Below are 25747 nucleotides of genomic sequence, written 5' to 3' on the forward strand. Positions count from 1 at the left end.
GATCAACCACTGGCCTGGCAAAGTTATGCTTCGCGGGTAAGCAGAGGAAAGCCAAGGAGAAAGTGGAGAGAAAATGTAGGACTGACGCTTGAATCCAACATACAACTTCCGGCACCGACACTACCAAATGTAGCTGCATTTGAGAGTTGTTTATGCTTCATATTCTCTCCTGAAGAAGAGATATATTCACAAAATTTTGGGGAAATTCTTACACCTACATCTTGCGCGACGCTATGTTAGGAAATAAATGTGTATGATTAAAAATTACTGAAATTCCTTCAATATCGTCATTGTTATTTATCTTACTAAATAGACTGTTTCCATACTGCATTGTGATAGCCCTCCAATACATTCCTTTCACACTTCGCACAATGCTTCAAGGAAACTACAAAATCCTCCTCATATATATATATATATATATATATATATATATATATATATAGCATCCTCTTTTTGTTCTGATGAGGTGGTCTCTTTGAATTGAGATTCCATTTCATTGAAACATGTATACACATATGTATAAGAGAATTAATGATGGAACAATTTTAATATTTTCCCCATTATGATACTGATATCAATTCTGATTTATTTTAAATCTCTAAATATTTAGCTATAAAGTTGTTATTTATTTTCAGATTACCATAATAACCCTTGTGGTGGATTAATCAGGTTTTACTGTTCAAAATCAATAAATAAATCATTTATTGCTAATATTAGCAATTGAAAACTAAATTTGAATAACAAAAAACAAATAAATAAAAACCGTTTTTAGCATTGGAAAATAGGCACAATTTTTCTGATTCCGATATCCAAAAATGTTCCGATTAATCGTCCTAACACATACACATACACACACACACATATATATGCTGTGTATAATGTTGCTTTTCGACATTAATGATTGCATAGGTTATACTGTTATTAAAGAAACCGTTATTTTACGGCGTGTGAAAATTCAAAATGAGAAAAATCTGACTCATAGGCACAAGTCTCAATTTTCTCTTTGTGAATTTCTTATGTTAAATAAATATGAAAAAATAATAATTAACAGTTTATTTAGTAGCGATATCATTTATGCTAACACAAATGTCTGTCAAAAAATATAACATTTCATGGGTAAAACTTCTTTATCAAGTGTTTCTATTTCTTTACCTCAGGCTACTATCTGACTTGTGTATATAAATAAATGCACAAGACAGGTAATAGCCAGAGATAAAGAAATAGAAACACTTGATAAAGGGGGGGGTGATATCGCTGAAATATTATGACATTCCAGCATCGTTCATATGACTCTAGTGATGAAGGAAAAATCTGGATAAAAAAATCACCTCATTATTCAATTTTCCTGTATATTTCTGCATTGTTATTAGTCTTCTATAAATTATCGCTTTCATTATATATATATATATATATATATATATATATATATATATATATATATAAAATAAATATATATTTATTACATACATACATATATATATATATGTATATTTATTTTAACATTTTACAGAAGGTCAGAAAAACGTTGGTACTGTTGGTTTCAAATCTGATACAAGAGAACCATTTTACAGTTGAAAAATATCGGATTTCTCTTCAGCTTCTGTTTATATCTGTTCTTACCAGAGGCTGAAGACAATCCAATATTTTTCGAGCATGAACTGGTCCCCATTATATAGGATTTGAAACAGTTTTTCTGACCTTCTGTAAAATTTAAAAATAAATACTACGCTCTTATATTGAATTCTTTTTTATAATTGAGCACTTCGCCAGGGTTCTTTCCCACAAATACCACACAGTAATATATATATATATATACACACACATCCTATAGATAAATCTCCTATACAAAAGCATATACTGTGTGTATATATCTATCCCATATGTACAAAAGTGTGTGTGTGTGCGTGTGTGCATATATAATTATATATACATTAAAAAAAAAAAAAAGAAAGAAAAAAAATATTATGGGTATTTTTAACATCCCCACCCCCCAAGTATATGTAGGGACAATGTTTAGAGAAAAAAAAAAAAAAAAAAGAAAAGGTTAAGTTTTCAATAAATCTTAAACTTCACATTTTATCAAAATATCAAGTTGTATCCTCATCGCTTGATTGCTGCTCCGACTGACTTTGTTGTCGGTAATGACACCGGGCACGTTCCAGCCGGTGCTTAAAGCGTTTGAATTCTGTCCAAACCGGCTCACTGCTTGAACTGTTTACACTGCTGCTTGTTGCCGTGACAACAGCATTACTTGTCACATTGCTGTTGCTGAGTCCTGTTGATGTAGCAGTACTTTCGGATCGGGTAAGGTTGTTGTTGTTATTGCTCTCGTTACGGCTACGCGACCCCATGAGCTCTGCACTAAATGCTTGGGACGCATGCCCGCTAACTGGGTTGCCATTTTCCCGATTGCTATTCTGTCCAGATGTAGACGTTGAGACCTTTGTCAGAAAATTACAACCATTTTCAGCGCTGTTTGTGGCTTCTCCAAGATTTAGCGGTAAAAGCAAAGGGTCTCTTTTGTGAAGGTAGGGACCTAGCTCAGGCTCATCTTTATGCACTGTCCTGCCCTCCTGAGCACTCACAGATGGAACCTTAATGCTCGATCTGGTGGGTCTGCTTTCGGCAGCTGTGATCCCAGTCTGTAGCCCAAATAGGGAAGAAGAAATAGAAGAAGAAGAAAAAGGTAGAAGTGAAGAGGAGGAGCTGGAGGGAGAGGAAGAAGACACAGTTTGGGGAGTCAGTTTCTTTTCTCCAACTCGGTAGTCCGTAGAATTTATCTGACACCGGAGTTCCTTCCATTTCCTTAGATCAGAAAGGGCTTTCTGCTTCTGGGTGCTGTCAGAACTAACTCGGGAGGTCCAGGTTTCTGAGGAGTTGGCTGTTGCTGTCCTCGAGAATAAACTGGAAGCAGAAGAAAAAACTGCTGCGGTTGAAGCTGAACTCGTAGATTGCGAAGTTGACGCTGGATTGGCCATCTTTTTCAGCTTAACACGCACCCTCGGTGAGTAGCTTACATCCTCATCAGAATCAGAGCTGGAAGGGTTCCACGGATAGATACGCTTCTTAATGTTGGCCACATGGCCCCCGTCACTGACCAGCATGCTCGCATTCTCTTTTCTTTTCTGTGCTATCAACTGTGAAATACTTTTCCTATTATTATTCGGCTGCTGACCTTCCATGACCATCCTTTCACGACCAGATGCAGGTGACCACTGCGGTCCTTGCAGTGTTATATTGGCATCAAGGGGTATGGCCATCAATGTAGAACTTGGTGAAGAAGAAGTACTTACTGCAGCAGAAGCTGAATTTCCCGAGAAAATAGTTAAGCTACTACTAGTACTATTACCACTACTAGTAACAGCAACAGAAGTAGTATTATTATTAGCGGTAGTAGTCGATGGAGTCGTAGTAAGAGCAGTAGGAATAGTGATAGTAGTAGGAGTAGTACTACTATTCTGTAATAAAGTATTCCGGACAGTCCGGATGCGATTTTGGGAATTGTCAGCTTCTCGGGCAGTCATAACACTGGCAAATGCAATCGTAAACGGACTGAATGAGCCCTCGTCATCATCGGAGCTCGGCTGCGGAGAAATTTCAAGCAGTTCTGCCTGCGCCTGCGCCATCCTCTCATAAAAATCATCATCATTTGTGGAATACTCTTCATCGGAACTCCATCCTTCCAGTTCGCGTTGTACCAACGAATCGAAGAAAGCCATCATCCGAGGATCCTCTTCTGTCGATTGGTGAGTGTAGTCATGTGACATGATGTGCCCACTTCGCAGCACAAGGTTGATGTACTCTTCGTGTGTGTACACGGGCCGTTCGTGTTGGGTTACTTTGTGGCTTTTCCTTAAGCTCCCACGGGAATTAGGAATTGGAAATGGGCTCCAGATCTAAGTAGGAAAAAAAAAAAAAAAAAAATTAATTTTAGGTAAAATATTTTCAAATTTAATTATGGACGGAAACTTATTGTTTATTGAAAAGGTTTTGGAAAACATGAACGAGAAAAAGCAATTTTAGCCTCAAAAATAAATTTGTGTATTCATTCTTTTTTATATAAACTGTTATCCTCATTTTTATAGTTGTTGTTTCACTACGTTTCGAGGTCCGGGGAACAGTGGATAGAGGCATTTAGTTTCTACGGTTCCAAGTGAGCATTGTTTGAAGGTAACGGTTTCAATCCTACCCAAGCATGCTTGAAGATTAGTTGGCCAAAACATGGTGAGACGACAACTATGGAAAGCAGTAATTACTGGGGATACAGTTATAAGACACAGCGATGCCTCTGTTTAGTTTCGAAAGACAATGGATACCCCCTGTAGGAGCAGCTGCGCATATAATTGTGAGGCAAGGGTTGTGCAATCCCTCACCACACCTCTCCTGAATTGGCACTATTTGAGTCCAGTGGCAAGGAGAAGTCCAGGACGATTGGAAACAATGCCGAGACTCAGCATTCCTATCCTGTGGCAGTTGATCACCTGAAGACGACCAGAGGATAAGTTGGCCGAAACAACAACAACAACAACAACAACAACGAAGATGAGGATAACAGTCTACAAAAAAAAAAAAAAAGAAAAAGATACAAATTATGAAGCTTCATCCCAAAAATAAAAATAACTCAAAAATTAAATAAATTTTTTTTATTTAGTTTAAAAAGAAAAAAAAAAAAAATTAAAACTAAAAAAATAAATATGAATCAAAAAATAAATTTGGAAATAAAATATCTGTAAAAAGAATGAATGGAAAAATAAAAAAATAAACCCCAAAAATAAGAACCCCGCCCCTCTAAAAATAAATAAATCCCCTAAAAAAAAAAAAAAAATAATAAATCCAGAAAAAATACAACTAGAATAAATAAATAAATACAAAATAAAATAAATAAATAAATACAAAAAATTGAAACCAAAAAAGTTTTTAAAAATGAAAATGAGAAAAAGATTTTACAAAAATATTAAGACTTTTTTTTTTGTTTTTGAAGTTTAAACAAATGTTTAAAAGTATAAATATGAAAATAATAAACTTTGGAAAAGAAAGTTTGAATAAAATCAATCAAAATGTAAAGATGGATGAAAAAAGCTGATATACGAAAACAATACACTCAAATAAACTTATATGCTGATATCTATAATATAAATCTCACCTGTCTGTTTAAATGTACGTATGTTAGTATGTCTGCCTAAAACTTTCGACAGAGGTGACGGATTTACACGAGACTGGTATCGTTTTGAAGTGCGACTCTTCGGACAACAAATATCGAAAAATTGGCTAAAAACATTAATTCCTTCACCCTCAAATAGACACTTTCTACAGGGAGGGATCACTTTTTTTAACAATATTTTCGAAAGTCATCCCCTCTTTTCGATTAACTAGCCTTAATTTAAACATTTGTCATTTTTGGTTGGTGATGGGCGCAACAGCAAAGACGCCACACTTTTTTTTTCATGTTCTTTTCCCCCTTCGCGGTACAAGTTTGAGCCTGCCTACTACCACCCGTTTTTTGTTTTTTTTGCTCAACACACACCTGCAAACACCTGGGCAACCTTGGGTACCCAGGCTAGTCTATATATATAAAAGGCAAAATGTGTGTGACCATTTCGTGTATGTCTTCAAAAGGCTTTTCTCGCACATGGTCCCGGGTTCGTTACTATCGCTTAAAACTGTTTATATAGGTCCTATATAATAATATCTAGGAATTAGGAAAGCGCGTAGTGTATAGATTTATTCACGTCAATTTTTACAAAATTATTGCTACTTTGGCTTCTCGCGTGTTGATCGGGCTTTTTAGTATAAATAAAGTGAAACTAAACTCAAACGACGTATTCTCGCCATTGCGCCGGGAAAAACGTCCAGAAGCAATCAGCTTTGATCAATCTTGTATATCAGATTCAATCTGGACAATTGGGAGCTGCTTTCCCCTCCCCAACATCTGTTGGGGGAAGAAACAGTCAAATTTGGATAAACAAACCCAAACGCTGCGTGACTGTTTGACCTTCTTAATTAGGTCAAATGGGAGCAGCAGAGTTAACTGTTATTGCGCACACCTGTTTTTATAGTTAAATAAATAAATAAATTCTAATCAATGTTGTCTGTCGCCGTGGCTCAATGGTTAACGTAGCACTTTTTTTTTTTCACACATTAATTTCCAACTCAAGGGTACGGGTTCGATTCTCATACTCACCTACCAAAACATTTTTTTATTATTACTTAACACCCCCCGGAGTTTTGATTTACCTCAAAACACCCGGGCATCGCCGGGTACCCCCTGCTAGTCTGTATATATATAAAAGCGAAAATGTATGTGTGTATGTATGTTCGCTTTTCCTCGATGTCCACGAAAGGCTTCTTTCAAAGAAGCGCTTGCTCGCTTCACAACTTCTTAAAACTTTTTATATCATCATAAATTGTAATATCTCAGAGTTATCCACGGAGCTCGCCTGTCTATTTAATTTTATTAACTTTCAAACGTTAATTATTCCACATTTCCCCGCATTGGCACGCGTTACATTCGGTTTTCAGTATAAAAAAGCGAAACTCCACTCTAATAACAGGCCCAGAGCCAGTGAACGTTTGTCGACTTCGTCATATCAGACGGGGGAGCGGGTTTTTGAAAACAAACAAACCGATTTATTGACCTCATTAAAAACTGTCCCGCACAAAATTCTGACTGCTGAATACCTATCGGCGTCACGTCAATCAAAAACGAGCACCTGTTTTTTTTTGTTTTTTTCACACTTTACTATTTTCCAACTGCGCGTCGTAAAAGCTTTTTTTTTTCACGGGCACCTGTTTTTTTTTTCACACACACCTACAAACACACGGGCAACGCCAGGTACCCCTCACTAGTCTATATATATAAAAGCGAAAATGTATGTGTGTATGTATGTATGCTTTTCCTCGATGTCCACAAAAGGCTTCTTTCAGAGAAACGCTTGTTCGGTTCACAACTTCTTAAAACTTTTTATATCATCTATAAATTGTAATATCTCAGAGTTATCCACGGAACTCGCCTGTCTATTTAATTTTATTGACTTTCAAACGTTAATTATTCCACATTTCCCGCATCGGAACGCGTTACATTCGGTTTTCGGTATAAAAAAAAGCGAAACTCGACTCTAATCACAGGCCGAAAGCCAGTGTTCAATGTCGACTTCGTCATATCAGACTGTAGCTTTCATTTTGCTCCTCCTAATAAACAGGGAGCGGGTTTTTAAAAACAAACAAACCGATTTATTCACCTCATTCAAAACTGTCCTGCACAAAATCGTAACTGCTGAATACCTATCGCCGTCACGTCAATCAAAAACGCGCACCTGTTTTTTTTAAAACACTTTACTATTTTCCAACTGTGCGTTGTGAAGGCTTTGGTTTTTTTTTCAGGTTTTTTTCACATACCCCGAAAAACACCCGGGCAACGCCGGGTACCCCTCGCTAGTCTATATATATAAAAGCGAAAATGTGTGTGAGTGTGTGTGTGTGTTTGTATGTATGTCTCGCAAAAACTTTCGACAGAGGTGATGGATTTTCACGAGATTGGTATCATTTTGAAGCCTGACATCTTGGACAAAAAATACCGAAAAATTGGCCAAAAACATTAATTCCTCCACCCTAAACTGGGCCCTTTACAAGGAGGGTGCTGAAAAAATCGTTCCTTCATTTTCTCTCCTCCTGCTACTATGACAATTACGTCATGTTTGACCTAGAAAACGTTGACGTTAGTTTAAACCACCTGCAAGTGTTTTTAAAGGTTTAATTTTATCTGTTATTAAGTATGTCTCTTTGGCGTAGGGGTAACATGTCGGACATTTTTTTTACGCCTTAGCATCGATGCTTCGGTTTGAGCCTGTCTTTTTTCCTCTTTTACACCTTTTTCTTCACTTTTTTTTTTTTTCCACTTTTTTTTTTTCCCACTTTTTTTTTCTTCACTTTTTTTTTTTTTTTCACTTTTTTTTTTTTTAAAAACGTTTGTTCGCTGTTTTGCTTTGTTTTATTACTTAGGGGGACGATTCAATTAGAACTTGTTCACATTGGACTTTTTCTTTTTTTTTTTCATAGGCATCAACACATTATCAAGGCCAAGAGGCCACTCAAGGATAAGGGTTAAAGAGTGTACAGTAGAAATTGGACAATATAATAATCATTAGTAATGAAACTTTGTTAAATTTGATAATTATATGGAACGGCTCATCAAGAACTTATTTACGTTAGACTTGAAGACAACCATATTGTAGTCAGCCGGAAAGCAGGAAAACGGAAGACAATTCCACAGGCGTGCAGTTCTAATAAAAAAAGCTTTGTTCATGGAATCTACGTTTAGGTTTAGGCACAGAGTGGGGGGAATTATTGATAGTGTTTACAGCTAGACGAGTGTTTCTTGTGAAAGTTTTGCGAGGGGGAACCATAGATTGAAGCTCAGTCGAACACTTTCCATGAAAATAACGATACATCAGAGACAGACTCGCAACGTTTCCTGATGATAGTGTTGGGTCAATGACTCCATGGATGAAATCATTTGGGTGTTGTTGAAAGGCGTTGTTTGAAAAAAAAATAAAATGAAAAAAAATTATTATTTAAAAGATTTTTTTCTGTTTGTGCAAAAAAGTTCTCCATTCCATAGTTTTTTTGTTTTTTATTTCTTTTAGAAGCATTTTTTGCTTTTGAGATCTGGTATTTAATCCAATCTCATCCTTGTTGCCAAATTTTGTAGTGTTCTGAGAAATTGACGTCAGGATTATTGGATAACATAGAACATCTAGGCAAGCTGATTGCATTTTTAAAACACAATTTATTTGTGGCAGAAACATTAAATTAATTAGACGATATTGAATGTCCGACGATGTCCGCCATGTTGCTTTTCTGTCCTCTCTCAAACTCTCTAGTCTTTTCAAAGATCTATAAGGAGCGATAACTCTTTATTTATTTATTTAGAATTCTTTCTTCTTTTATCGCTATAACAAAAACAATGATATTGTAGCCAACTGGGAAGTAGCCCAGTAGTATCATGTTCCACAAAAGAGTAGTTCTTTGAAAGAAATTCTGTTCATGGAAGTTCCCTTTAGCTTTACATACACAATGGTAACAAGGAAATATTTCTATTGTGGTTGTAGCTAGACGAGTTGTTGCTATAAATGTTTTTACAAGGAAGTGGGGGGGGGGGAAAGACCAGAGGTTGTTTTCATTAAAATTTGAAATGTTACTTATGTTTCAGAATTTTTTAGATGAGAATAATTAGTAGGATTCAGACTACTGTTCTTGTAATATACTGGCTGCGGCCCTTCGTGCAAAATGTCCTTTTCAGTCCATATAATTGCTAAATTCACTTTTGTCACTGATCTACAAAGTATAGACACACTGACAGCGAATAAAACATAACATAGCTGATCTATAAATAATTTTTTGTTTTATTTCATTCTGCCAACAGTTTTGGATTTAGTTGCGATGGGTGCTCGACATCAGTGAAGGGAGGTGGCAGTCGTATGAATGCTTGACAGTGAAGAAAATGTGTTGCTTTCTGTTTGTCTCAATCTATATAAACATTCTTTTACTCCAGAATGTTTAATATTACCCATTATCCTTTTTTTTATTATTTCTTTTGATTGATATCCTCTCATATTCTGAGCCAAATATGCACTCCAATAGACAATGGAGGAAAGTCTTGCATTCTTTACATGGAATCGATCTGCGTGTGTGCAATCTATCGAATGCCCCTCTTCCTGAGGTCACCTGCCAAATATCCAACATTCTCATATTGAGTGTTATTTTCACAATGTTTTAGCTGATGTAACCTTTAACCTTTTTCAGGTGTATCTGTGTATCTTGTCGAACTCAGGAATTTGTATAGAATTTTATAATAAAACCCTTTATTTAATCCACAGAGGTAGCATGCTCTTGTTCCATCGGTCATGACCAGGTAAGAAGTCTTCAGTAATTTACAATTAAATTCTTAGTATTGTCTGCACCTGAGGATTGAACCTTTAACTTCCAGAAGAGTTTCACTTAAAACTGAATATTATCTAGTACTTTGTCCGTTACACCACAAACAATGCAGACAACACTAAGAATACAACTGCAAATTTTTAAAGATTCCTATCTGGTCATGGCTGACGGAACAAGGGTATGTAACACCCGTGGATTGAATAAACGGTTCCGTTTGAAATTTTGTGCAGATTCCAGAGTTCAACTGAAAGATTCTTGAGGTCGACAAGATACATTTGAAGAAGATCAGAGGTTATATCTGCCGAAATGTTGTGAAAATAACATTCAAGATAAAAGTAGTTTGAATAATCTATATATTAATAGGATAGCGTGTGTGTTATTTGTTTTGTGTGTCACGCTTACATCCGAGTGACTATCGTTTAATTGTTATGGACTTCCATTTCTTGCAATAAATAATTTTATCAAGAATTCTTCGTAAGTTTTGGTTTCGATTATAGCTGAAAGGAACTCAAGTTATATATATTTCATAAATTTTGGTTTTGGTTTCGATTCAAGCTGAAACAACAAAGTCATATGGATATATTTTTTATTTTTGAAATAGCGACTTTATAATATGTAAAAATTGTAAATATGTAAAGAACATTGACTTTATTATAATTCTAGCAGTTCAGCCCGGCTTTGGTCGGGCCCTATGTACTGTTCATAACTTGCCTTATGTGTGAATACACTTTATGTAAAATTTCAAATGTTTAGACCAAAATTTGTTTGAGTAATTTTGTAGAGACCACAGAGGTCAAATTCTTTTTTAAATTTCACCCCAATTTTGACCACTTAACATTTATTATTTTGGTCTCAAGTAAAAATACAAAGTTTTACTCATGTCCAAGTTACCTACATCTAAAATTTCAAGTCCTTAGACACAAAATTGGCAGAGGAATTTGGTAGAATCTGCAAAGGTCAACTCTTTCAACTTTGACCTTTTGGCAGCCAAATTTTCATCCCAAAACTGATTAAAATGCTTGCCGCACGTCTGAATATCTGTTATGTATAAATTTCAAATGTTTAAACCCAAAATTGACTGAGTAGTTTGCTAGACACCGCAAAGGTCAAATCTTTTGAACTTTGACCCCTTGGCAGCCCAAATTTTCAACCCAAACCGATTAAAAAGCTTGCCCTATCTCTGAATACCCTTTATGTAAAATTTCAAATGTTTAGACTAGAAATTGACTGAATAATTTGGTAGAGACCGCAGAGGTCAAATGTTTTTAAACTTGGACCCCAATTTTGACTTCTTAACATTCATTTTTTTTTGGCTCAAATCAAATTAAAAAGTTTGATCCATGTCCAAATAACCTACATTTAAAATTTCAAGTGTTTAGACCCAAAATTGGTGAAGGAGTTTGGTAGAGTTTTCAAAAGTCAAATCGTTGAACTTTGACCCCTTGACAGCCAAATTTCTGGCTGAAAACCGATTAAAAAATTTTCCCAAATCTCAATACTCCTTATGTCAAATCTTGAGTCACTAGACTGAAAATTGACAGAGTTATTTAGTAGGGAAATGTACACACACACACACACACACACACACACACACACACACACACACATTTTCACTTTTATAGATATATAGATATACAAAATTTGTAAGAATTAAAATATAATAATTAAGCGTACTTTACAACCGGGCTATGCCGGGTGTCTCTGCTAGCTTAGATAAATACTTTTGCAGTTTTAACAAAAGAGTTACAATATCAGAGCGTCTATTTATGCTGAACATCTACAGAATGCTAACATCAATATATTACATATGAATGAGTCCCTTGTGGAATTTTCATGGGTCCCTCTAGTTCAAATTAATTTCCTACACAATAAAAAAAAAATTACTTAATATAGAATTAGAATCTTATTAACTTTAGTTACTTAAGATTGTTACCAATGGAGGCATATCCAAAATTCTTGCATAGATTAACGGGCATTTGTAGAGGTCACATATGGATGAAGATTTTTAGCTAGATAATATTTATCGTATTTTAGCGATGCGCAAAGTTTTTTTTTAAATTTAAACCAACCTACAACAAGGAAGATGCGTGTTTGAGCGACATGATGGAGGAAGAGATAATTACTCACCTTAACAACCTTTTCCACACCTGAAGATATAACCAGGTGATTGCTGGGATTGAATCGAACTTGATTCACAATTGATCTATGATCACGTAAAACCATGTGAGCCCGGTTAACATAAACACCTTCAAAGATAAAAACAATAAAATAATAAGATGTTGCATACAAAAAGTAAAATTTTCAAATTCTATAAAAAAAAAAAAAAAGAAAAAAAATGTCCTTATTTTTAGGATTCACCAGGAATAAATTTTTTTTAAAATTAATAATAAAAATTATATATATATGAGGAAGTATTAAAAAAAAAAAGCTTCTATTGGGTGATGTGCAGGAATACAAAATGTTATTTTGAAAAAAAAAAAAAAAAAAATACTTGATCAAAGTATGTGATTTTTGGTATTTGATATTTTCTTTTCATCATGGATACATCATAAATTTTTTTTTTCATTTTTGTTTTGTCAGCAGGAGTGGTAGGTATGGATTTACATTGAAAAATATTGTATAAATTGTACAATAGAGACAAAATATGTAGAAAAGAAAAAAATGTAAATGAAGAGACCAGAACACCACTTGACTTTTACAAAGGAAGTTGATTGATAAAATCTCATTTCCAGTGCCATCCTTAATATTAGTGCAACAAGTATTGTTCTTGCAGAAGAAGTAGTTGATGTTTTTGAAAAAATTAAAAAGTGTGGCTACACCAACAAAAGTCATTCTACTAGAAAACACCAATATAAATAGAGATTGTGAGGTTGTACTTGTAATAACATTATGTGTACATCTTGATAATAGTAAATGATAGAAATGTCCATTTGATACCCCAAAGAGTGAATTCTTTGTTTTAATTTTAAATAATACATCCAAGGTTATATTGACTGAAAAAAAAAAAAAAATGTGTAGGCAGTTGTTGCATATTTTTCTAAGTTTTAGTTGGACATGCATACATTTGCCCTTTATGCAATAGATTTTTCAAAAATAAACTTTTGCAGTCAACTATGAATAGCACAAAACTAGTGTTAATGTTACTGTGTTGAAACTGTGTGCATGCGCGCGCACACACACAGGCGGTCAGTTGGTAGGGTAAAGTAACCAGCTGACGAGTGCAGATCTGTCAAAACTGAATTTGTCGGAGGTGAATAGGTCAAGTAGTTGACTTCACAGCTGCTGGGGTTAAACACCTGCAAGAGAACAGGTCAATATAAACAAGTGAGATGACACAGAAAGAAGAGAGTCAAAAGCGATAGTGAGCCATGAGTCACGTAGCTGCACTGTGTCACTGAAATCCGCCCACCTCCTGCTCCCCCATTCTGTCTACAAACTGAAGCGCGCAACACAGAGTGAGTAATAAGCTAGTGTTTTATATTTTTCTAACAAACGCGTTCTTTGTTGTGAGTTCTTTTCTTGGCTGATGAGAAACTGCTATTTATTCAACCCGGCTAATATCACATTACAAGATTTACTCTTATGTTGTCAAAGTGCTAACCAAGGAGTCAAATTAACCGCAGATGTTTGCCAATAAGTGTAAGACAAAAAGCAGATAGCTACAAAAGTGTTGCGTTATAAAATGGTGTTTTCCTTTGATTCTAAAGAATCGCGCGTTAACGAGCAATTTATGTTAATCTCCTTCTTCAGGTATCAAATCTGTTATTGCATACATTGATGATCATAGCTCTCTAATCCCCTCTGGATTTGGTCTAATGAGATCTATAGTCATGTTTCCAGTGATCCTGGTAAGGCTTTCAACAAACTTTGTGGGTTGTCTTCCTCTGTTTTTTTTTTGTTTTTTCCCATGATTTTTCCCCAACATCAAACATTTTTCCAAGCTATCCACCCGCATTAAATGGCCGAAGAACTTTAACTATCTAGCATGGACGGTATTGAGTAGTGATCTGCTGTATTCTACCTTACACATGACTTATTCGCTTGCCTTCCTTTTTGTCTATGAGATTCTCCTTATAAACCATATCTCTGCCGCTTCCAAATGACTTTTAGCCATCTTTGTTACTGTCCAACATTTGCAACCGTAAAGGAGAATTGACCATGTGTATGTCTTCAAGATTCTGATTTTTGTGTTTAGTTTTAGGTTTCTGTTTTGTAAGATGCACTCCATGCTATGGATGGTGGATGGTGGATTTTGCCATCACGATTCTTTTCTTGATTTTCGCGTCACTCTTATGTTATTCACTACACACATTTATAGAATACTTTTTTTTTATTGTACAAAACGTTTTCAAGACCAAAAATTAGAAGTAGTAAAAGCCGTTCCGGTGCTTGTTTACACTTAGGCTACAGCAGTAAATTTTTAAATATGTCCTTTTAAGCAAAAACAGTAATTATCATCTCGAATATAACAATATATCCAAAAATTATGAAATCTGACTATGCAAAAACATATACTATTAATTTTTAAAAAGAAAATGCATAGATATTATCAGAATTGATGTCCGACATTAACGCCACGGACTTTTGAAAAACAAGGGAGAAAATTCAATTTTTCTGCTTTTAGCGTTATTATGTGTAAGTATGAAGACAATGTCGAAATATGCAACATTTTGTAAAATTTGCTTTTATGTATAAAAAAAGTTATCTAATTAATCAAATTTCGTAATTTTTCAATATATTGCTATTTTCAAGACGACAATTACATACATGATATTATTTTTTGATTAAAAGGACATATTTTAAAAAAATACTGCTGTAGTCTAACCATAAACAAACACCAGTGTTTTGTATTTAGTTGTAATTTTTAAATCTTCCCGATTAATTTTTGAGATGTTCAAATTAAAATTGTGGTTCATAAATCAAATTTTCCCCTAATTTAAGTTCAGCAACATATACATTTTGCCTTGTTTGTAACAGATAAAAATAATTTATTCTTTCAATCTTTTTAAATGCCATCATGGTAGCAGATAATGGGAGTACGTTTGCTAGTATACATTTTAGCATAGATGATTGAGTGCGGGATCAAAGTAACCTTGCTGTGTATGGAACAAAAGAAGTGTAGTGTACTGAGAATAACCTGCGGAAGTTGAGAGAGAGTGGAGAGGTCATGGACAACAGCAAGGTAGAACAGATTTTTAGAACACCGGTTGGGAGCTCGAAGTGAACGTTTACTGACAAAATGTTGTAATGATAACAAAACTGCTGAGAATCACACACAGTGATGGGCACTGATCCCTTAATCTATCTATCTAGCTAATAATTACTTACATTTATATAACAGTCTCTCTTCTAAATAAATGTAAGTTGTACTTGTAATTATTTAATATTTTTCTCTCAATAAACCTTCATTTTCAGACTCTGTCTTATCTTAATTATTTTTCTATAATTCGGCAAAGTCGTATGGACAATAGATCCTGCCACAGAAATGACACGGCCACGGTCTTAAGGAAGAAAGAACCAACAAAAAATCAACACGTCTGTGAGGAGGAAAGAAAAAGGGACAATGTAACAGCTGTTATAGCTTAATTAATGAAGTACAGCATATCAGAGATATCAGTTTCGATTTCCTTTTTTTGCGGGGAGCAGGGGGCATATTTTCAATACTAGTTATCTTTTATTAGTTTTATTTTAATAGAATAAACTAGCAACCTTTCTTGGCTTAAATTTATATTTTTAATGAAAATTGCTCCAGACAAGATATGAAGCCATTTGATGAAAAAAGCTAACAAGAACAAAAGTGTTTATCGCAAAGACAAGACACATATTGGCCTTGGCTGGGCAGGAAAAGAATTCCACAAGCCTGCAGTTCTTGGAAAGAAGCTGTATTATAATAAGGTATCAGAACAGCGAATTGAGAGAGAGATCATCATAGAAATTGCTAAGTTTTCTAACAAATTTATAGTCAAATGTTGAAATGCAAGGATTTTTCCCAGAGCAAATAATGAAGTTATCTGTTGTTCTTTTTAATTGCTTTTGTTATTACAGTCACCAAGAGAAAATGAAAAACATAAACATCTTTATGACTGTTACTGGCACTACTGTTGAGAGATGTAACTATTTAGTGAGCCAATTACTTACATGTTAATGAGAGTCAGCTCTTTTTGTTAAGAAGGCTCTGGATAGGGATTGATGAACTCTTTATGTAATGCTACAAAATACAACGCAACGCAACTTCAATCTTTATGCTATTCCTTCAAATGATTGTGCAAGTAAGCGATATCATTTTTCATATTAGTATTATATGAAAACAACTTTCTATAAATTACAGTAATTATAGTTTTTAAAAAAAAGTGAAAAATCGATCTATCCTAATGGCGAGGAAGCCTTAAGTGATTCTTAATTAAATTCTTAGTATCACTGAGAACTTAACCTTCAATCTCTACAGGACTATCACTAAGAAGACTAAGAAATGATTATTACTTGGTATTTTATTCATTGCACCATGAGCCAGTCCAAGATGAGAATTGTAGTCCAAACAATTCAAATTATCAATCTTTATCTAAAAAAATGCTGGAAACATAATAAAATCAATATTTCATACTTACATTTAGACAAGTCATCTGGAATTCTCCACATATACAGGTTGAAATCATCCGAACCAGATAAAATATACTAGGAAAATAAATAAATAAACCTTTTGTAATAATGAAGGTCATGTACTTTGATATATAAGATAAATATGATGTAGAATCTGACAGAATTAAAAAAACGGACAAACAAAGTGAGGTTTTAGTAATTTGGTAGGAATCACTGGTTTCTTGTTAAAAAAAAAGAAAAAAAAAAGATTTTGACCAAAACATGAAGAGTTTGCATACGAAACGGTCTAGCAATTTAATCAGAAATCCGCCTTTTTTGGATTAAAAAAAAAGGTTCTTGTCCAAAATTCCCCTTCTATTAAAAATAAAGGAAAATCTCTATGGTATATGTACTCATGACAAAATGAAAATATCATATTCCAAAAATCATGTAAATTGATCTAGTAGTTTTATTTTTATAGAGAAAATCAAATTTTATGAGTGACTGAAAAATTGCTGTCTCGTCTGCAATTTTGAAAACAATCTAAAAAAAAAAAAGAAAAAACTCAACAATAATTCAAGCTTGCGAGATTTATGTTATAATGCATACAAATTCCCATTAATCACTTGAAAACAATTTTTTCCTTTATAGAAATAAGAACAACAATTTACATTAACTTTTGTAATATGATATTTTAGTTTCATCATAGGTATCTACATTATAAAGATTTTCCTTTGTGTCTTAACATAGGGGTAATTTTGGACAAGAAACAAGAGCAGATGACTCACGCTCCTGATTCCAGGGAAGGAAGATGAATAGTTGAACATCTCTACGACTGTCATGTCACCATCTTTACAATAAGATATCACCAAGCATTTCAAAGAAACAAACAGCTGCCTCTGTCGACAGGAAAAATTTGCGTAGATAGAAGAAGGTCCCATCTCATCAGCTATGCTACATTGTCTTTAAATGCAAAGAATGCGTTCACTATGCTCACCTGGTCCTGATCTCCAGCAAAACAACAACTTTTCATCGTACAGGAGTTGTAGTATCCCGGCTGGTCGAATTCGCACACCGGATTTGGATTATTAAACTCGTAGAGAACAGGAGGTAGACGTCGGCGCAGGGCTATGATTTTGTCTCCCAGGGAATTGATACGCACACTCATACAGCTCTGTTGAACGTTGTAGCCAGATCCACCAAATCTTAACAAAGCGCTGCGGAGAAATAAGAAATAAAACAAACATTTGCACACACACACAAAAAAGACAAATAAAGGGACAACAAAGGAAATAATCTATTAACACAACAGAAATTATTGGCTCCATTTTTTTTAATGATTTTTATATTGTCAGACAACGGGAGGGGTAAGTTATATGGGAAGCAATTTTAGGGAATTACAGAATGATGAAAGTGAAACTACCTAGCAGCTGAATTCCTAAATGATTCTAACAAATGCTAAAAAGCAAATATGCTTTAATTGCTACCCCTTTTCTTTCTTTGCCGAGACTTGCTCTCTTCAATTTAGTTTTCACAGAAATATGTGAACTAAAAAAAATTTTTTTCCACCAATGAAAACCATTTCAAACCCCAGAAAGTTGTTACTGTTTATGTGAAAATAGTAAACCAGTGAGAACTTAGAGATTCTTATTAGATCTTTTCAAAATGCCTTTCTTGATGCCTTTTAGGCTGGGGAAGGCAAGTTGCAGAAGGAAAGGATGCAATGACTCGCATACAAGCTTCCTCCATCTCGCACACACATTCTTATGCACTAGCAACAGTCAGGCAAACAGAAACGAATTACTACTCACAACTACAAATGCACTAACAAGAACAAGGTAAACCAATGCACACACATACACAATGCCACCCTGCCAAATGTTCACATTTCTATACTAGCAGAGGGCGCCTGACCATGCCCGGTCATAAAACATGCTTGAATATATTTTAATTCATGCAGATTTTGTATTTATTATTACAGAGCCAATTCTCTATTGAATGTTATATTGTACCTAATACATATAATACTGATTTCAAAAGTTAAAAAAAAAAGTTGAGGTGACTTGTTAGAAAAAAAAAATGTTTACATTTAACACCATGGCGATTACTTGAATTTGCTCATGAAACAATAACAAGGTTTAAATTTAAGCAAAATAAGATATACTCTCAAAACAGGTTAGACTATCACCTAACATTGATGGTGCTCAAAAATACAGAGCCATCTGTAAGATGCCCAGTAAAATATACTATTGGCAGCAGGATTTATCACGTTTTCTCTCTCTCATGGTGGTGTCTGAATTAAAAGAGGTGCCAGTATTTGAGATTGTGCTTAACAGGAGACTGTGGGCAGTTGAGCACCAAGATGTTTGTTCACATTACATTTAAACTTCAGCAGGTTAGTACAATCAGAGAAGCAGGAAAGTGGGAGAGAATTCCAAAGTCTAGTAGTCGATGGGGAAAAAAAATATTAGAGTAGAAGGCTTCCCACCATCTAAGGACCATAAGAGCAAAGGGGTCAGATTTTGCTGCCTGTCAAGGAGTATGTACATTGAGGGGATACACATGGTAGGAGTTCATCAGTACACATTCTGTTAAAGTACTTGTAAAACAGACAGGGATACAATATTGCGACAAGGAGACAAAGATCTGAAACTTGCTCAACAGTGTTGGGCTTATTAGAGACTCTTTTTTGGACCCTGTCTAAAAGGGAGATGCACCAGCCAAGATGCAGCAACAATACTCCATACATAGCCACATTGCGACTTTTTAAAGATATAATACTTTGTATTGCACTTATATTAAAAAAAAAAAAAAATGTAATTTTAATGAAAAAAATTAATTGTGGAATATCAACGATTTTTTTGTACTATTTGTAATTATTTTAAATTTTATTATATCTGGCATACCAGGAATTCATCATGAAAAATTTAGTACAAACATTTTAAATGCTTGTTGGAAATAAATATTATGGAGAGTCAGTGTTAGATTTTTTTGTGAAAGAAGTATTTATTAAAAAATACTCACGTCCGAGGTTTGCGAACATCCCAAAGGCCCACACCTTCTTTAGCGTTGGCCGTAGCCAAGAGCCTTGGTTCCACAGGGTTGTACATAACGGCATGCATTGAAGATGCATACTCAGCCAAACAAAAATAATCTGAAAAAAACAAAAAACAAAACAAAAACATTTTAAATATAAAATTAACAAAAATTAATTATTCATTATTTGTTTATTTATCTGCTTGCAAGGACCGTACATTCCTGCATTGTAAGCCTTCAAAAATACCTTTTATCTGTTAAACAATAACATACTTCTAAACAAAAATTTTTTTAATTAAAATTTTTTTAAATAAAATTAAAATAAATTAAGAAAAAAAACAAACATTTTTTTGATTTAAAAATATTATTTTTTTAAGATAAACTTAAAAAATTAAATAAAAACAAGTGAAGCATGCATGGTCCCCTGTAAGTGCACAGTGAACAAGGCCTAAAAGAATGACTAAGTTCAGCACCCCCTCCCCCATTTAGCCCCCAAAGTCCCCAGGCGATCTCAAATCCTGGTGAAAATGAACAAATGGTGCAGTTTTAGGCCTCAACATATGTAAATTTGAGTTCTGCATCATGCAAAAAAAAGAAATAACTAAGTCCATCATTGCCCCCTCCCCCAATTTAGCTCCAAAAGTCCCCAAGGCCTTAACATATTTGAGTTCAGCACCATGCAAAACTGCTAAATAGACATACACAGAGAATTTTGGACAAATATCGTAAAATAGTCTCAAAAATGGAGTGTTTTTATTAGCCCTAAAAGAGCCCAGAAAGTTTTATAAAATTCAAGGCATCAATTTTTTTTAATAAGCACAAAAGTGTCAATTTTAGCCATTTTAACCCGAAACACACCCCAAGGGAAGCAACCAGAGTTTTCCATGAAAATCCATTCTGTTACTTTTTACTCATATCATGTTTAATGTTTGCGCAAAATTTCAAAAAATTCCAAGGCAAAGTAATTGAGAAAATTGTGGACGGATGAACGGACAAGGGTGAATTTACAGGTCACATTCCTTTTGTTGGGGGGACCAAAAAAAATTGGTAGGTATGTTTGTTAATATATTTCCTAAAATATATTTGGTTAGATAAATCTGGTGTTATATTGTAAACAGGAAATGTTTCAGACAAGGGATCATGAAGAGTTTAAATGTTTGATCCTTCTTGTATAAGCTAGAAATCATAAGAACGGTTGGTCTTTCACAGCTTTTAAAGTTCTAAAGTGTCATTTAAGGCAAGAAACCTTTTTTATTTTTAACTTATTTGATCTTAAAAAAATAGTTTATAGGCTATCCTATTTAGGACAATATTTTCTCTTCATTCTTTTGTTATTGTTTTCAAAAGTAAAATGTCACTTTCTTTCAAAAACAAAATGCTGTCAATTTTTCTTTTGAAAATGTTTTTCGAAGTAAAATGTTTTAAGCCAAGCCAGTATGTTCAGACAAGGAAGTGGGAGGGGGGAAGAAAAAAGAGGGGTGGTCATAATTGTTGTTTTTGGCTTTGCAGAACATTGATGCATTTGAGTTAGGAAGCTGATATCTTCAGACAGCCTGATCTAGTAGCACCAGATGGTGACGATGGAAGTCAATATTTAATCAGATATGGCATCAGATATATGACAGACAAAATAATGAACACAACTCCAGTTTAGTAGAATCGGCTAAACACGCATTTTAAAGCATGTTATTCATTCTATATGAGGCACTGACATAAGGGCTATTGTGATAGGGGTCAGATTTGGGGGGGGGGAATTGGATAGCAAAATGTTTTGTTCACATTACTTTTAAATTTATAAATTTTGATATGGTTGGGGGAAACAGTGAGTAGGAAGGGAATTCCAAAGACAAGTGTTCTAGGAAAGAAACTGCCAGAGTAGAAAATCTTACGATATTTAGGGACCTCTATAATGAAGGAACGGGATATATCTATCTGATAGCCAGGTTAGTCAACGGTAATTTTGTTAAAAAAAGTTCACTAAGTTCATTGGAGCACATTCAGTAGAAGTACTTGTAAAATAATTGTTTCTTTTATTTTTTATATTAGTGGATACATTTGCTAATATCAGCTAAAATATATTTAATCAGATAGATCTGGTGTTATATTGTAAACAAGAAATGGTTCAGGCAAAGAGTCACAAAGTATTTAAACATTCGACTTTTCTTTTATAAACTAAAACTCATGAGAAAGGAAAATGGATGACCTAACAAGATCTACGGGTCCATCACACTGCGAGAGGTAAGCATGCTCTTGAGTTCTAAATGAGGTATTTCTGTGCACATACACCTGGGTAGATAAAATAGTAAGTAGCTACTTATAAAGTTTTTCTCTCTTCTAAAGAAATTAACATAAAATTGAAGATAGGTTCCCCTCTCATAATAAGTAGAAAACATGGAACTATAAAGCACAGAAAGCAAACCAATTATTTTTTTATTGATTAATTTGTTTTAGAATAAATGAATATAGTATGGTTTAAAAATTGTCTAAATGATATAAAGAAAATACAAGGCGAAAGTGAGATAAATTCATTTATCTTTGACTTCTACAAGCTTCATTGATGGCCTATCTAAGAGAAAGTTGGCTACATTTAGTAATATCAGAAACCGTTTAAACATTTGACTTTTCTTTTATAAGCTAAAAATCGTGAGAAAGGAAGTTCATAATAATTTTAACTCAGATATGACGTCAGACGACATACAACACAGAGAGTGGCAACACCATTCTAAAGAGCTCAGAGAAACTGATCGAGCTGCTAATATGTATTGAAGATGATCTCAACAAATGTTAAATAATCAAGCTATGAGTTTAAAATAAGTCTTTCTTATCCTTTTTTGACCTTGCAGCCTACTGGATAAACATGGCCAATAAATCATTCATCTTTCAAGATCATGTTGTTTATTATTTGCAAGGTAATTCATGTAAGAATAATACATCAGATGGCCTTTCATTACGGTTATAAAAATTATCCTCAGTCAGCAGGATCACACAAATGCATGTTGCTGGCAAGTTGATCAAAATATTTATAATTAAACTAGCAAGGCTACCAAACTTTGCCTGGAGCAGAAGTGTAACCTATTTCTATTAAAACTTCTATCTCTTTACCTTTTTCTCTCCAAACCCTTCTTTTCTTTCTGCTCTGCAGATTCTTTTTTAAGCTGGACATACACACAATTCTCTTTTATATAATAGATTTCTTGAGTAACGAGTCAGCATTTTCTTTCCAAATCAATACATAATAACACAAAAAAAAAATAATCTATGAAACCTGACCTCATTGAGCACCAGAGAATGTATAGTCTTTTTTTCCTTAATTTTAGATATTATTCACCCTGCGTAATGCTCATCCAAAATATACCAATTTTTTTAGTCTTTGTTTTGTAGTTTTTGACTTTTAGTTGGACATATAAACATACACACAGACAACTATTCTTTATATGTAGAAGAACTACCTGGCATTGTTTGCGGTCATAAATAACTAAGTTTCTCCCACCACCACCTACTTTCTTTGTAGAGAAATGATGAATTAAATCTGGAGTCAGCGTCTTTTAATTTGCAAAAATGCTAACTTATTTCCTGGCCATGGTGATAGTTGTGCTATTCATCCATAGGTCAGTTCAGCCAGCTCTTTCCAACAAGTTCACCAAGTCTCGAATACTGGCCAAGCAGGCATGGTCCTCCAAAGCCGCTTCCACAAGTAATTTGCAGTTCCAGTAATGGATCCTGTGAAGGTGGGGGCCCAGAATCAGTTCAGAATCTTACTTCACCCTCCTGAGCCAGATTTCAAATTTGGTCACTACCATGTTTCTTGTTCATTTCTTGCGTTGTATTAATACACAATAACCTTAAAAATCATGTTTAATTATTGATAACATTCAATGATATAAATAACCATTTGACCCCCCCCACCCCAAAGAATGAATCTTTTTTTCTTTTAAATTTAGATATTTTTCTGATTAAAAAAAATACCAACTTTGTAGGGGTTTGTTGTATATTTTATAAGTTTTAGCTGGACATATAAACATACACACAACAGTCCTTTATAAAATAGACTAATAAGGCTACCATCATAAAAACAAAATAGAATAAAATGTGTGATATCTTTTTATTAAAATTTCAATCTTTCTGTCTCTCAATCTTTCTTTCTGTTTCCTCATCTCTTTTGCCAACCGTCTCTTTCTCAACTGCTCTTTTAATTGTTGTTTAATAATTCCTAGACTTTTATTCTACCTCATCTCCATTTAACAATACTATGAATATAAATGATCTATATATTAATAGGATAGCATGTGTTGTTTATTTTGTGTCACGCTTATATACGAGTGACTGTCGTTTAATTGTTATGGACTTTCATTTCTTGTAATAAATAATTTTACCAAGAATTCTTCATAAATTTGGGTTTCGGTATCGATTATAGCTGATGGCACTTAAGTCATTTATTTTTTTTATAAATAATTTTACCAGGAATTCTTCATAAGTTTTGTTTTCGGTTATAGCTGAAGAAACTCAAGTTTAAATATATATATATATATATATATATAAGTGAAAGTGCGTGTGTTTGTGTACATTTCCCTACACAATATCTATCTCTGTCAATTTTCAGTCTGCAAGACTCAAAATTTGATATACAGGGTATGGAGATTTGGAAAAATCTTTGTAATCCGTTTTCGGACAGAAATTTGGCTGTTAAGGGGATAAAGTTCAACAATTTGACCATTGAGAACTCTACCAAACTCCTCCGCCAATTTTGGGTCTAAACAATTGAAATTTTAGATATATGTTCCTTGGAAATGGATCTAACTTAATAACTTGATTTGAGCTCAAAATAATAAATATTAAGGGGCCATAATAGGGGTCGAACTAAAAAAAAAATTTGACCGCTGCGATCTCTACCAAATTACTCAGACAATTTCTGGTTTAAACATTTATAAGTTTACATAAAGGGTATTCAGAGATAGGGCAAGCTTTTTAATCGGTTTGGGTCGAAAATTTGAGCTACGAATATATAAATGTATGTATGCATGTTTGCATGTCTGCCTAAAACTTGACAGAGGCAACGGATTTTCACAAGATCAGTATCGTTTTGAAGCTCGACCCTTCAGACGACAAATACCGAAAAATTGGCTAAAAACATTAATATGTTCACCCTCAACTGGGCACTTTTCAACAGAGAGGGATCGCTTTTTTCGCCGATATTTTCGAAAGTCATCCCCTCTTTTCGATTGTCTATCCTTAATTCAAACCTATTTCACTTCTGGTTTGGCGGTGGTCGTAACAGCTAAGACGTGACTCCCCCCCCCCCCCCCCCGTTCTTTTCCTCCTTCACAATACAGGTTCAAGCCTGCCTTTCTACTTCCATTTTTTTTTAATTTTTTTGCTCAACACACACCTGGCAACGCCGTGCACCCATTCTAGTATATATATTTTCATAAGCTTTGGTTTCGGTTTAAGCTGATGCACCCAAGTCATATGGATATTTTTTTTTTTTTTTTTAAATCGCAACTTTATAATATATAAAATTCAATAGAATAATAACTCTATAATATACAAAATCTGAAGAATTAAAATATCATATTTAAACATACTTTATGACCAGGCTACACAAGGCATCCCTGCTAGCTTAGATAAATCCTTTTGTAGTTTTAACAAAAGATCTACAATAATATCAGAACGTCTCCATTTACGCTGCTGTGGAATTTCCACAGGTTCCACTGGTCTTCATAATTACAATACTACAAAGAGATTTCATATGTATACAACTTACCAAATGTAATACTGAAATCTATTATAATAAAGTCGTATTCCTGTCTGTCTGTTCAGTTTGATAAATTAATTTTCATATTGAAAACGGATATTTACACACTTTCATTCCACCATGATTTCTATATGTACTATTTATTCAAAGGAAATGAACATTTAAGTTACCGCGTTTGTATATTACATGAAAGAAAATCTACTTTAATAATCATCTCAATGCTATTAATTGTTTATTGTAATAGAACAATTAATAAAACAATTCTATTTAGAAATATTATTTAAAATTCATTTATTTTTATTTTGGTTTATATTTAGTATGAGAGTTATTTCTCATTTAATTTTCATAGACGAAAATGGATGTGTTTTATGCTTTCATAAATCCAACATGTGGCGCACTTTCAGGAAAATTGTAAGTTAGGATCTATAGGTTTTAGTTTTACTGGTG

The 25747-nt window shown here is 34.0% G+C and overlaps 1 protein-coding gene across 1 annotated transcript in view; it reads right to left on the reverse strand.

The window, feature by feature from the left end:
• Positions 1–1972: 1972 nt before the first annotated feature.
• LOC145260414 (uncharacterized) overlaps positions 1973–25747 on the reverse strand; it is a 50406-nt gene continuing 26631 nt past the window's right edge. The window contains exons 5-9 of the mRNA XM_080118396.1: positions 19537–19666; positions 17510–17729; positions 16542–16608; positions 12064–12182; positions 1973–3896 (exon numbers count right to left, since the gene is read on the reverse strand). Of these exons, the coding sequence (XP_079974522.1) occupies positions 2088–3896; positions 12064–12182; positions 16542–16608; positions 17510–17729; positions 19537–19666 (2345 nt within the window). The 3' untranslated portion in view covers positions 1973–2087. The remainder of the gene's footprint in view (positions 3897–12063; positions 12183–16541; positions 16609–17509; positions 17730–19536; positions 19667–25747) is intronic.

The sequence above is a fragment of the Euprymna scolopes genome, chromosome 36, assembly GCF_053919585.1.
Source record: "Euprymna scolopes isolate OS-2025 chromosome 36, ASM5391958v1, whole genome shotgun sequence".
Lineage (NCBI taxonomy): Eukaryota > Metazoa > Mollusca > Cephalopoda > Sepiida > Sepiolidae > Euprymna > Euprymna scolopes.